The following is a 14,176-nucleotide window of genomic DNA, read 5'->3' as shown; positions in this document are numbered from 1 at the left end:
TGAGCCATCACGCCCAGGCTGCATTTTAAAATTTATATAACTTTTGCTGTATTGTTATATTTTATTATTTGTAGTTTTATCTTTTCAGATATTTTTCCATTTGTAGTTGGTTGAATCGTGGGTGCAGAAGCCATGGATATGGACAGCCAACTGTAGATTGTGATCACAGAAAAACCTGTAGCTTTTTAATTAAGTAGAAATAAAATGAACATGAAAGCACTGCTATGTGCTTGTTAAGCTAGAAAAAAATAAAGAGTATTCTATACTTACTAGTGGATCTATCTTCCTGAAGAGCAGACCAGCAAAATGGGAACTATTTATGAAATTGTTCATTCACTTCACCTAGTCTTAGGGGATACACATGTATAAGATGTTAGTGAATGCCGCTGTAGAATATAAATTACTCCATCCAAACTTAGATGACCTCTTCAGCCCCTTAATGATTTTATAACTAATAGTAACTAAGAGCACTTACTGTGTATTAGGCAGTGTATCCATTCATTTAGTCCTCCCAGCAACTCGGCTACAATTATAGGTTCTATTACTGCACCTTAACAGTTCAAAGTTAAGTAACTTTCCCAAAATCACACATTAACACTGAGTGCAGCCAAGATTTGAGCCAAGGCAGTCTTACCTACAAACTCCCTACTTTATATCGTTGCACCAAACTACCTCTCAGAACTAAAGCCACGTATCAAATAGTTAACTTTCCTTGGTTAGGGTCATTTAATTACCTCTACATGGCTACTACTAGGGTGATAGCTGCATTTCAGTACGGATTCTAAATGGTTTTGAATATAATGCTCATGGGTTTGAGCAGTGAAACAGATCTTCTGATATATTACCAATGACATTGTAAATAAGTACAGTCTTTTTTGGAAAGCATTTTGGCAGATTGAAAAGAGCCGTAAAATACTCATCTTTTTTGACCCAGTTAGTGCTACTTCTGGGAATCATCTTAAAAAATAGTCCAGTATGGAAAAAGACTTATGCACTAAAGTGATTACCACAGCCATGCTTGTGATAGTAGAGTGACAGGAAGCATCCCTTAATGTTCAACAATAAGGGAATGAATGACCAAACAAACCATGTTATATTTACTTAGGCCAATAAAAATTGTCATGTAACATGAGGAAAACATAGTCATCAAGAGTTGAAGCAACACACACAGCAGTGTGAATACTAAAATTACAGCTTTTCAAATATGAAAAAAGATGGAATATAAAAATGATAATCAGATTGGTGTGACTGTGAGAGGTGACAGTGTGCTGGCAGTCCTCATAGCCCTCGATCGCTCTCGGCGCCTCCTCTGCCTGGGCTCCCGCTTTGGTGGCACTTGAGCCCTTCAGCCCACCGCTGCACTGTGGGAGCCCCTTTCTGGGCTGGCCAAGGCCCAAGCCCACTCCCTCAGCTTGCAGGGAGGTGTGGAGGGAGAGGTGCGAGCGGGAACCGGGGCTGTGTGCGGCGCTTGCGGGCTAGCTGGAGTTCTGGGTGGGCGTGGGCTTGGCGGGCCCTGCACTCGGAGCAGCCGGCCGGCCCTGCTGGCCCGGGGCAATGAGGGGCTTAGCACCCGGGCCAGCGGCTGTGGAGGGTGTACTGGGTCCCCCAGCAGTGCCAGCACACCGGCACTGTGCTCGATTTCTCACCAGACCTTACCTGCCTTCCCGCAGGGCAGGGCTTGGGACCTGCAGGCCGCCTTGCCTGAGCCTCCCACCCGCTCCATGGGCTCCTGTGTGGCCCGAGCCTCCCCAGCGAGCACCACCCCCTGCTCCATGGCGCCCAGTCCCATTAACCACCCAAGGGCTGAGGAGTGCGAGCGCATGTGCGAGACTGGCAGGCAGCTCCACTTGCAGCCCCAGTGCGGGATCCACTGGGTGAAGCCAGCTGGGCTCCTGAGTCTGGTGGAGATGTGGAGAACCTTTATGTCTAGCTCAGGGATTGTAAATACACCAATCAGCACCCTGTGTCTAGCTCAGGGTCTGTGAATGCACCAATCGACACTCTGTATCTAGCTACTCTGGTGGGGCCTTGGAAAACCTTTATGTCTAGCTCAGGGATTGTAAACCCACCAATCAGCGCCCTGTCAAAACAGACCACTCGGCTCTACCAATCAGCAGGACATGGGTGGGGCCAGATAAGAGAATAAAAGCAGGCTGCCCGAGCCAGCAGTGGCAACCCACTCGGGTCCCCTTCCACACTGTGGGAGCTTTGTTCTTTGGCTCTTTGCAATAAATCTTGCTACTGCTCACTCTTCGGGTCCATGCTGCTTTTATGAGCTGTAACACTCACCGTGAAGGTCTGCAGCTTCACTCCTGAAGCCAGCGAGACCACGAGCCCACCAGGAGAAACGAACAACTCCAGACGCGCCACCTTAATAGCTGTAACACTCACTGCTAGGGTCCGCAGCTTCGTTCTTGAAGTCAGTGAGACCAAGGACCCACCAATTCCGGATACATTTTGGCGACCACGAAGGGACTTTTGCCTGTCGCCAAGCAGTGAGACAATCGCCGAGTGATGAGACCATCGCCTATCACCGAGCGTTGAGACCGTCACCTATAGCTGAGCGGCGAGACCGTCACCTATCGCCAAGCAGTGAGTACCATCGGACCCCTTTCGCTTGCTATGCTGTCCTATCTTTCCTTAGAATTCGGGGGCTAAATACCGGGCACCTGGCAGCCAGTTAAAAGCGACTAGCGCGGCCGCCGGACTAAAGACACGGGTGTCAGGCTTTCTGGGAAAGGGCTCTCTAACAACCCCCAACTCTTCGGAGTTGGAACCGTTGGTTTGCCTAGAACCAGGTTCCACTTTTCCTGTACTTCTGGGCTGAGCCGAGGGTCGACAGAGAGGAAAGCCATGCAGCTCTGGGGTCCCAACATGTTGGTTGACCCTGCGGCCATGAGCGGAACTCTCAAAAGCATGTCGCCCAAGCGAGACTTGCCCATCTATCTTATCTATCCTGACCCTTGCCTCCTGGGTCCTAATGCCTGCCAGACAAACTTCCTCTTGCCTCTCTTCTCTGAGGTTAGAGCCGCTTCTAAAAATTGCTACCTGTCTCTGATGCTTTTCTAGTTTCTCCTATAAGAATGATTTCTAGTATAAACCCCAGGACTCTGTTACCTTCTTTAGGCACCCGGGCTCACCAGTCAGAAAGACACAATTTTTGCCCAAAGCCCCGTCATAGTGGGGACTACCTGGAATTTTAGGATCCCTCCTCAGACTAATAGGCCTAACAAAAGCTATTCCTGAAGCTAGGATATGGGGAGCCTCAGAAATTGTATCCTTCCTATTCATACAAGTGAGGACAAGAGGTGTCACTCTTCCAACCCTGGAGATCCCTTCCCTCCCTCAGGGTATGGCCCTCCACTTCATTTTTGGGGCTTAACATTTTTATAGGAAAGGGGTACAAGTCCCAATACTAACAGGAGAATGCTTAGGACTCTAACAGGTTTTTGAGAATGAGTCAGTAAGGGCCACTAAATCCGATTTTTCTCGGTTGGTCCTCCTTGTGGTCTAGGAGGACTGGCAAGGGTGCAGGTTTTCGAGAATGTGTCGGTAAGGACCACTAAATCTGACCTTCCTCGGTCCTCCATGTGGTCTGGGAGGAAAACTAGTGTTTCTGCTGCTGTGTCGGTGAGCACAACTCTTCCGATCAGCAGGGTCCAGGGACCGTTGTGGGTTCTTGGGCAGGGGTTGTTTCTGCTGCTGCATCGGTGAGCGCAACTATTCCGATCAGCAGGGTTCAGGGACCGTTGTGGGTTCTTGGGCAGGGGGAGAAACAAAACAAAACCGTGGGTGGTTTTGTCTTTCAGATGGGAAACACTCAGGCATCAACAGGCTCACCCTTGAAATGCATCCTAAGCCATTGGGACCAATTTGACCCACAAACCCTGAAAAAGAGGCAGCTCATTTTTTTCTACACTACGGCTTGGCCCCGATATTCTCTCTCTGATGGGGAAAAATGGCCACCTGAGGGAAGTACAAATTACAATACTATCCTGCAGCTTGATCTTTTCTGTAAGAGGGAAGGCAAATGGAGTGAAATACCTTATGTCCAAGCTTTCTTTTCATTGAGGGAGAATACACAAGTATGCAAAGCTTGCAATTTACATCCCACAGGAGGACCTCTCAGCTTACCTCCATATCCTAGCCTCCCTATAGCTCCCCTTCCTATTAATGATAATCCTCCTCTAATCTCCCCTGCCTAGAAGGAAATAAGCAAAGAAATCTCCAAAGGACCACAAACCCCCCCGGGCTATTGGTTATGTCCCCTTCAAGCTGTAGGGGGAGGGGAATTTGGCACAACCCAGGTACCTGTCCCCTTCTCCCTCTCTGATTTAAAACAGATCAAGGCAGACCTGGGGAAGATGATCCTGATAGGTACATAGGTGTCCTACAGGGTCTAGGGCAAGACTTTGACCTCGCTTGGAGAGATGTCATGCTACTGTTAGATCAAACCCTGGCCTTTAATGAAAAGAATGCGGCTTTAGCTGCAGCCCGAGAGTTTGGAGATACCTGGTATCTTAGTCAAGTAAATGATAGAATGACAGCCAAAGAAAGGGACAAATTCCCTACTGGTCAGCAAGCCATCCCCAGTATGGATCCCCACTGGGACCTTGATTCAGATCATGGGGACTGGAGTCGTAAACATCTGTTGACCTGTGTTCTAGAAGGACTAAGGAGAATTAGAAAAAAGCCCATGAATTATTCAATGATGTCCACCATAACTCAGGGAAAGGAAGAAAATCCTTCTGCCTTCCTTGAGCGGCTACGAGAGGCCTTAAGAAAATATGCTCCCCTGTCACCCGAATCACTCAAGGGTCAATTGATTCTAAAAGATAAGTTTATTACCCAATCAGCCGCAAATATCAGGAGAAAGCTCTAAAAGCAAGCCCTGGGCCCTGAACAAAATCTAGAGACATTATTAAACCTGGCAACCTCGGTTTTCTATAATAGGGACCAAGAGGAACAGGCCCAAAAGGAAAAGCGAGATCAGAGAAAAGCCGCAGCCTTAGTCATGGCCCTCAGACAAACAAACCTTGGTGGTTCAGAGGGGACAGAAAATGAAGCAGGCCAATCACCTGGTAGGGCTTGTTATCAGTGTGGTTTACTAGGACACTTTAAAGAAGATTGTCCAGTGAGAAACAAGCTGCCCCCTCGTCCATGTGCACTATGCCGAGGCAATCACTGGAAGGTGCACTGCCCCAGAGGACGAAGGTTCCCTGGATCAGAAGCCCCCAACCAGATGATCCAACAACAGGACTGAGGGTGCCTGGGGCAAGCGCCAGCTCATGTCATCACCCTCACTGAGCCCCGGGTATGTTTAACTATTGAGGGCCAAGAAATTGACTTCCTCCTGGACACTGGCATGGCCTTCTCAGTGTTAATCTCCTGTCCTGGACGACTGTCCTCAAGGTCCGTTACCATCCGAGGAATCCTGGGACAGCCTATAACCAGGTATTTCTCCCACCTCCTCAGTTTTAATTGGGAGACTTTGCTCTTTTCACATGCCTTTCTTGTTATGCCTGAAAGTCCCACACCCTTATTAGGGAGGGATATATTAGCCAAGGCTGGAGCTATTATCTACATGAGTATGGGGAACAAGTTACCCATTTGTTGTCCCCTACTTGAGGAGGGAATCAACCCTGAAGTCTGGGCATTGGAAGGACAATTTGGAAGGGCAAAAAAATGCCCGCCCAGTCACGCAATGCAAAAACACAAAGAGGTGGGAATCTTACACTGACAAAGCCATCAAAATGGGAAGGAGAGGGGAGAACAGCAGCATAAGCAGCAGGCAGAGGCAGCAGAAAGGAAAGAAAGAAACAGGAAGTCAAAGAAAGAGAGAGGAAGAGACAAAGATGGAGTCAGAAAGAGGGAAAGACACAGAAAGAGAGTTAAAAAGAGAAGAAGAGACAAAGGAGAAGTCGAGGAGAAAGAAAGAGAGATGGAAGTTGTAAAGAAAAAACAGCGTATCCCATTCCTTTAAAAGCCAGGGTAAATTTCTATCTACCCAGCCAAAGCATATTCTACTTATGGGGATCTTCAACCCATATCTGCCTCTCAGACAGTTTGCAAGAAATAACGAAATGTATTCTTACTTTACAATCCCAAATAGACTCTTTATCAGCAGTGAGACTCTCCAAAACCACCAAGGCCTAGACCTCCTCACTGCTGAGAAAGGAGGACTCTGCACCTTCTTAGGGGAAGAGTGTTGTTTTTACACTAACCAGTTGGGGATAGTACGAGATGCCGCCCGGCGTTTACAGGAAAAAGCTTCTGAAATCAGACAATGCCTTTCAAATTCTTATACCAACCTCTGGAGTTGGGCAATATGGCTTCTCCCTTTTCTAGGTCCTGTGGCAGCCATCTTGCTGTTACTCGTCTTTAGGCCCTGTATTTTTAACCTTCTTGTCAAATTTGTTTCCTCTAGAATCGAGGCCATCAAGCTACAGATGGTCTTACAAATGGAACCCCAAATGAGTTCAACTAACAACTTCTACCGAGGACCCCTGGACTGACCTGCTGGCACTTCCCCTGGCCTAGAGAGTTCCCCTCTGAAGGACACTACAACTGCAGGGCCCCTTCTTCGCCCCTATCCAGCAGGAAGTAGCTAGAACGGTCATCGGCCAAATTCCCAACAGCAGTTGGGGTGTCTTGTTTAGAGGGGGGATTGAGAGGTGACAGTGTGCTGGCAGTCCTCACAGCCCTCGCTCACTCTCAGTGCCTCCTCCGCCTGGGCTCCCACTTTGGTGGCACTTGAGGAGCCCTTCAGCCCACCGGTGCACTGTGGGAGCCCCTTTCTGGGCTGGCCACGGCCAGAGCCCACTCCCTCAGCTTGCAGGGAGGTGTGGAGGGAGAGGTGCAAGCGGAAACCGGGGCTGTGTGCGGCGCTTGCGGGCTAGCTGGAGTTCTGGGTGGGCGTGGGCTTGGCGGGCCCTGCACTCAGAGCAGCCGGCCGGCCCTGCCGGCCCGGGGCAATGAGGGACTTAGCACCCGGGCCAGCGGCTGCGGAGGGTGTACTGGGTCCCCCAGCAGTGCCAGCACACCGGCGCTGCACTCAATTTCTCACTGGACCTTACCTGCCTTCCCGCAGGGCAGGGCTTGGGACCTGCAGGCCGCCTTGCCTGAGCCTCCCACCCGCTCCATGGGCTCCTGTGTGGCCCGAGCCTCCCCAACGAGCGCCACCCCCTGCTCCGCAGCGCCCAGTCCCATCGACCACCCAAGGGCTGAGGAGTGCGAGCGTATGGCGTGGGACTGGCAGGCAGCTCCACCTGCAGCCCCAGTGCAGGATCCACTGGGTGAAGCCAGCTGGGCTCCTGAGTCTGGTGGAGATGTGGAGAACCTTTATGTCTAGCTCAGGGATTGTAAATACACCAATCAGCATCCTGTGTCTAGCTCAGGGTCTGTGAATGCACCAATGGACACTCTGTATCTAGCTACTCTGGTGGGGCCTTGGAAAACCTTTATGTCTAGCTCAGGGATTGTAAATACACCAATCGGCACTGTGTATCTATCTCAAGGTTTGTAAACACACCAATCAGCACCCTGTGTCTAGCTCAGGGTCTGTGAATGCACCAATCGACACTCTGTATCTAGCTACTCTGGTGGGGCCTTGGAAAACTTTTATGTCTAGCTCAGGGATTGTAAACCCACCAATCAGCGCCCTGTCAAAACAGACCACTCGGCTCTACCAATCAGCAGGACGTGGGTGGGGCCAGATAAGAGAATAAAAGCAGGCTGCCCGAGCCAGCAGTGGCAACCCACTCGGGTCCCCTTCCACACTGTGGGAGCTTTGTTCTTTGGCTCTTTGCAATAAATCTTGCTACTGCTCACTCTTCGGGTCCATGCTGCTTTTATGAGCTGTAACACTCACCGTGAAGGTCTGCAGCTTCACTCCTGAAGCCAGCGAGACCGCGAGCCCACCAGGAGGAACGAACAACTCCAGACGCGCCACCTTAATAGCTGTAACACTCACCGCTAGGGTCCGCGGCTTCATTCTTGAAGTCAGTGAGACCAAGAACCCACCAATTCCGGACACAATTGTAGATAATTTTATTTCCATAATTACTTACTGGTTTTGTGCCTTAGTCTCATAACCCTCAGTAGATGATATGCTGCTTGGTGACAGAGGCAGAGAACTGGAATTGCACAAAGAGCATCGCTGGAGGCCACAGGGTCTGGGCCCTTTGCAAGCGCCTCCTGTACAAGTGTGTGAACCTCAGGCAGCCACTCTGCTCCCGTGCGCTCAGTTGACCCACGGTGAGCAGTGCAGTTTGGGAAGCATGAGTGGGATCTTTGGAGTCAGAGGGACCTCGCTGTGTGTCTTCAGCTCTTCCCAGAAAAGCTTCTGAAACTGGGTAGAGCTCAACCTTCTCCATACAAATAAGGCAAATGAGCTCAGGGCCTGGCGCCTTTCGTCAGTGTGCTGAAAATATTTGTTCCATTCGGTGGTAGCCGTTAGAAAACATTCCTAACTTTTCTTTGGCCTTTGGCCTGTAAGGACAGTAACAAATGTAAAGTCTTTCAGCGAACTTTCTTTGATGAAATCTTTTGAGCATCAGCTTTTAAAAATTTTACATATTCTTCTGTTTTCTGGTGTACCTTATCCTTCATAATTTAGAATTAAGGAGGAAGACAAAAAATATTTTGTCATTCAATGTGGCTGGCTAAATTGTCTGTTTTGTTTTAATCACTTTTTTTTCTGATTATAAAAATGTAGTAAAAGCTCGTTGCTGAACTTCTGGAAAATAGAGAAAGCTGAAAGAAGAAAATTGGACAATAATCTTCCCACTCAGAAATAACTGTTACATGCATCTGATTTTATTTTCTTCCATGCTTTTCTGAATATCTGATTTTTTCTTATTTTTGAAAGGAGAAATATAGGAAAACTTTTCCTGGAACATTTGCTATATTTGGAGCAAGTTTAACATGATGCTTTGTGTTCATTTTGAGATAGCTTATCTTTAACAAATAGTTCTTAGATGGGGATAAAGACCAAGTAGCAATAGGGAACCAGATGGAGGGTGGGGATAGGAATATCTCTGTCTTAATTAGGAGGAAAAAATTTTCTGTAATCCTGATACCTATCCAAGAAGGAACTTACATAAAGTGTAATTACCAAAATCATGGATCCTAGACTTCTTCAGGACAATTGCAGTTTTAAATAATTTGTATTGTTTTTGTCGTAAGTGCATTGTATCTTTTCAGACCATGAGTTGTGAATTTTGGTTTGGTAAAATGTAATCATCATACATAAACTTGGAATGAAGAAGCAGCTTGCAAAATACAACTGCTTGGCTCTTGGCCTGACCATTTTTAGAACATGCAGTTTTCAAAAAATTATCAGTTCCTGTAATGTCCTCTGGAGAAAAGTGGAAAATTCATCCACTGTAAAGATAGAACCAACAGAGCAACAAATACCTGGAAAGACTCAGCCTAAGTGACTGAGGCCATAAGGGGCTGGGCATTGATGGAGCTTCACTTTCACTCATGCTGTCCTTGTGCTTAAATCAGGAGAGGGTCGGGTGCCATGGCTCATGCCTATAAACCCAGCACTTTGGGAGGCTGAGGATGCGGGCGGATCACTTGAGGTTAGGAGTTTGTGACCAGCCCGGCCAACATGGTGAAACCCCATCTCTACTAAAAATACAAAACAATTAGCCAGGCATGGTGGCAGACACCTGTAATCCCAGCTACTTGGGAGGCTGAGGCAGGAGAATCGCTTGAACCAGGGAGGCGGAGGTTGCAGTGAGCTGAGATCACACCACTGCACTCCAGCCTAGGCAACAGAGTGAGACTCCATCTCGGGAAAAAAAAAAGGAGAGAATGGACTTGCTAGTGGATTCAACACACTGTTCCCTTCGTTTTCTGGGCTCTGTTGCTCAAGGGAGGGCTTTAAAAGTTGGGGAAAGGGTCGTCTTCGGAGCAGCAATAGAATTATTAAAGGTGGCAGAGCATGTCCCATATAGATAATTTTCAGTGTGGCAGATCTGTCACTGCCACAACATTGAGGAGAACATAAGAAATGTTTCGGGTCAGTGTGTTGTGTTCACTCTCCTTTGAAGACACCATTGTGGCTTGTGCCCCTTTGACTTCTGAGCTCTGCCGCCACAGTCAAGAGATTCCTACTTGTCTGGAAGTAGGTTCCCACACTCCTGCTTAGTGTCTGCACATCAGGGAAGTCACTTGTCCTTTTGAGTCATTTCTTCAGACAAGACTGAGCATAAACCTTTACTCATGCTTGTTAACCTTTCTAACCAGTTCCTCTTTGAGGAAGGTCACTTGTTTACAAGGGGAGAAAACTAAACCTAGAGCACAGTTTGAGTGTCCAGCTTAGAGTTTCATTGACATCCACAGCTTTAGACTGTACTTACATACAAAGGGGAAAATGATAATTCACCAGTGTCTTGTGAGAATGGAATGAATAACCATAGCCTTGAAACCTTCTATTTTGAATAACTGTGGCCCATGTAAAACCAGGCTTGCCTTGGCACCCTGTGAAAAGACAGACGGGTGTGATCTGAGACTTGAGTATTTTGAACAGCTAGGGAAAGTAGTCCCCAAGCAGTAAAAGGGCGGAAACCACATAGAAAGTTAGCTGAACTTAACACGCTGGTCTTATGAGAGAAGATTGTCAGTGTTATTTAATTCACTTTACTTTGTAGGATTCTTCTGTAATTGATTACTGATCAAAGTGATTTAATTTTTTTCAGTATTGCCTGTCAGGGCACCCAACCTTACCATGCAATGTGCTCAAATTCAAATCAACCACCATTATGTTGGACTGCGGACTGGACATGACTTCTACTCTCAATTTCCTTCCTTTGCCACTTGTTCAAAGGTATGTGCTGGTGCAGCCAAAGACAAAATGAGCTTTAAGTTTGCTGAAAAATGATACCATTAGAATGAAGGTTACTAGAACCTAGTATATTGTTTAAGTTTGCTTTGTTCCCTTGAAAATGTTCTTTATCAAAATAATTTCCTTTGGCTGAGCTGATGGAAAGTGTTCTATTGATTTATTGATTGGCTTCTTTATTATAACTTCTTCTGAGCTTCTGTAAAATGTTCCTGCAACTGCTCAGTACAACTGAGGTCATGTATATTTCATCTTTCTTGCTAATTCACATAAGAGCTGGTAAATGGTCAACTGATGAGCCCAAGAATTGAATTTTAGAATTATTTAGCAGTCTTGGCAGAGACTTAACAGCATAGAGTCTGACATTTCTTTTTGATAGGCATCTGTGCATTATTTTCATACTAAGTCAACTTTAGATTTAGAACCACATATGTAGCCCAAGTTCATATCTTAAATAAGACAGATTGCCTCAGGCCTACAATAGCACTGTTTATGCTTAACTAAGACTTTGCCTTAGGAAATTGGTTTCCCAGCATACTACTATTTAGAAACAGTTTATAAAAGAAGTGGCTACCTTGTTGAAGCAAATATACTTACAGTAGCAAAAAGTGACACCACATACAAGATAGGATATGGAAAAGCTATCTAAAGCAGATTTAAGAGCTCAAAAGCATAGTAAGCTGGGTAAGCTTTCTAGTTTTTCTCAGTCACTCCTGAAGACATCACTGAGTACGGTGATTATTCACAGTGATAACCCGATGAACCATCTAGAAAAATTATCATCAACTATTGATTTTTCTGAGATAAGGGGTACAGTAAGGTGGTGTGAGGATAAGGTCAGAGGTAATTCCAGATTACATTTTATGCAAAGCAGATGGAATTCAGTTATAATTACACCCAGCATTTAGAAATACATGTGCCACCCACAGATATTGCCCAAAAACTGGATTGGGAGGAGCTTGTTTACATGACAATTGGTTATTTCCTAATAAAATAGCCTGATATTATTGTCTTTTTCCCCCAGAGAGCAAAATGTTTGTTTGTTTGATGTTTATTAAAAATCTGCACTGTTCTGGACCAGAGGATTTAGAGATGAACAGAATAACCTACTTTCCCTCATGGAACTTAGTCTATCAGGGAGAAAGACATCACACGATGAAGATTTAATTACACTTGTGATTAGAAAACAAGTATATATATATTTAGGATAATTACTTTAAAAATAAAATCTAAGATATGATGAGAGATTCCAAAAGGGACCCCAACCTGCTCTGTGGGGTCATGAATTTCCTGGGTGATGAGAACTGGACAAGGGCAGACAATCCCAGCTGCATGTTTTCCCCTTCCTGTTCACTCTCACCCTTACCCAGTTCTGCTGTTCTCATGGTCCTGGCTCAGCACTGGAATTCTCTTTCCCTCTCTTCCCCTTCCCCTTCCCATTCTTTCACTGTCAGAGGGAAGTTCTACTAGGAGAATGGTTAGCTATCCATATGGTTTCTTAACAGAAGATGTCTCCTTTTGCTCAGACCGGGACACAGTTGCCTAAAATGGTATTCCTGACCCCTTCTATCCCCTCAGCTGCTTTATTTGTCTTCGTAGAACTTATTACATTATAAGTACATATTTATTTATTGTCTTTCTTCTCCACTACATGTAAGTTTCATAAAGGCAGGGAATTTGGTTCTCCATTGTATCCCCACTGCCTGGAACTATTCTTGGCATGTGGTAGCTACTCAGTAAGTATTTGCTGTATAAATGAATTGCTTTATCTTCTCTGGATTCTGTACTAATCACTTTTTCAGAGTCCTTTTACTATTATAATTAACTAATTAATTAAATTATTATATCTTTGCTTTGTCTTGGACTTTTCCATCTTGATTGTCATTTAATTATAATTGTTCACTTTTAACTTAAAATTTAAAAAACAATTTTTGACCTTCTCTCAACTCCTTTTTCCCCTTCAGCATTTCTAAACCCTGTCCAGTCTTCACTCTGCCCACACCACTCCACTAGAACTTCTCAGGTCCCACATGACCTCCATGTTATTAGATGTGATGGGCATTTGTCAGTCCTCATCTTATTTGACCATTCAGCAGCACTGACCTCCATGATAATGCGTTCCTGGTTTTCCTCTTACCTCTGTGACCCTTCTTTCTCTGTATACTTTGGAGATGTGTTTTCCTGTAATTGGCCATCATGTATTGACATCTTCAGTGTTCATTGCTTGGCCATCATATTCTCCACTAAGGGCGTTTAATAAATGCTCAGCACTATTCATAATAGCAAAGACGTGGAACCAACTTAAGTGCCCCTCAGCAGTGGACTGGATAAAGAAAATGTGGTACATATACACCATGGAATACTACACAGCCATAAAAAAAGAATGAAATCATGCCCTTTGCAGTGACATGGATGCAACTGGAGGCCATTATTCTTGGTGAATTAACACAAGAATAGAAAACCAAATACTGCATGTTCTCATTTGTAAGTGGGAGCTAAACATTGGGTTCACATGGACATAAAGATGGCAACAGTAGGCACTGGGGACTACTAGAAGGGCTAGATAGGGAGGGGCCAAGGATTGAAAAACTAACTCTTGGCTGCTATGCTCACTACCTGGGCGACAGGATCAGTTATACCCCAAACTTCAGCATAATGAAATATAACCAGGTAACAAACCTGCACGTGTACCCTATGAATCTAAATACAAGTTGAAATTATAAAAAGTAAATTGCTCAGAGCTGCAATAACCATCCAAACAGCAACTTACAAATGTGTATCTTTAGTTAGTAACTCTTTTCCAGGTTCTAGATTGATGTGTCCAAAATGCCTACCAAAAATTTTTAAATTAGCTAGGCATGGTGATGTGTGCTTGTAGTCCTAGCTGACTTGGGAGGTTGAGGCAGGAGGATCACTTGAGCCCAGAAAGTGGAGGCTGCAGTAAGCCATGATCATGCCACTGCACTCCAGCTTGGGTGACAGAGAGAGAGAGAGAGAGAGAGAGAGACCGTATCTCAAAAAAACAAAAACAAAACAAAACAAAACTCAACATGCCCTCAAACTTTTTTTCATGATCAGACTGGGTCCAGAAGAGGAAAATGTATCCTTCCAGATAGGGTTTTCTTCAAGTTCCTATCTTAGTAAATGGTATCCATTTATAAAAACCAGAAACCTGGGAGTTAACTTTGATTCAGCCCTCTTCCTCACTGCTCCGTATTCAGTCTTTGATTAAGCCTTGACACTTTTACCTTCTAAATAGTTCCTAGAATCCAGTCACTTCTCTTCAGTGCTGCTGTAGTCATTCTCGTCTTTTATAGGTATCAT

The 14,176-nt window shown here is 45.6% G+C and overlaps 1 protein-coding gene across 2 annotated transcripts in view; it reads left to right on the top strand.

Annotated features, from left to right (window-relative positions):
- Positions 1–14,176, top strand: part of INTS9 (integrator complex subunit 9) — a 124,051-nt gene that overhangs the window by 24,554 nt on the left and 85,321 nt on the right. For both annotated transcript variants that reach the window (XM_003272923.4, XM_030817035.1), the window contains exon 2: positions 10,710–10,837. In XM_003272923.4, coding sequence (XP_003272971.1) covers positions 10,710–10,837 — 128 coding nt within the window. The remainder of the gene's footprint in view (positions 1–10,709; positions 10,838–14,176) is intronic.

The sequence above is a fragment of the Nomascus leucogenys genome, chromosome 8 (genome assembly GCF_006542625.1).
Source record: "Nomascus leucogenys isolate Asia chromosome 8, Asia_NLE_v1, whole genome shotgun sequence".
NCBI lineage: Eukaryota > Metazoa > Chordata > Mammalia > Primates > Hylobatidae > Nomascus > Nomascus leucogenys.
The sequence above is the reverse complement of the archived record's forward strand: the minus strand, read 5'-3'. Positions and strand labels throughout refer to the sequence as shown.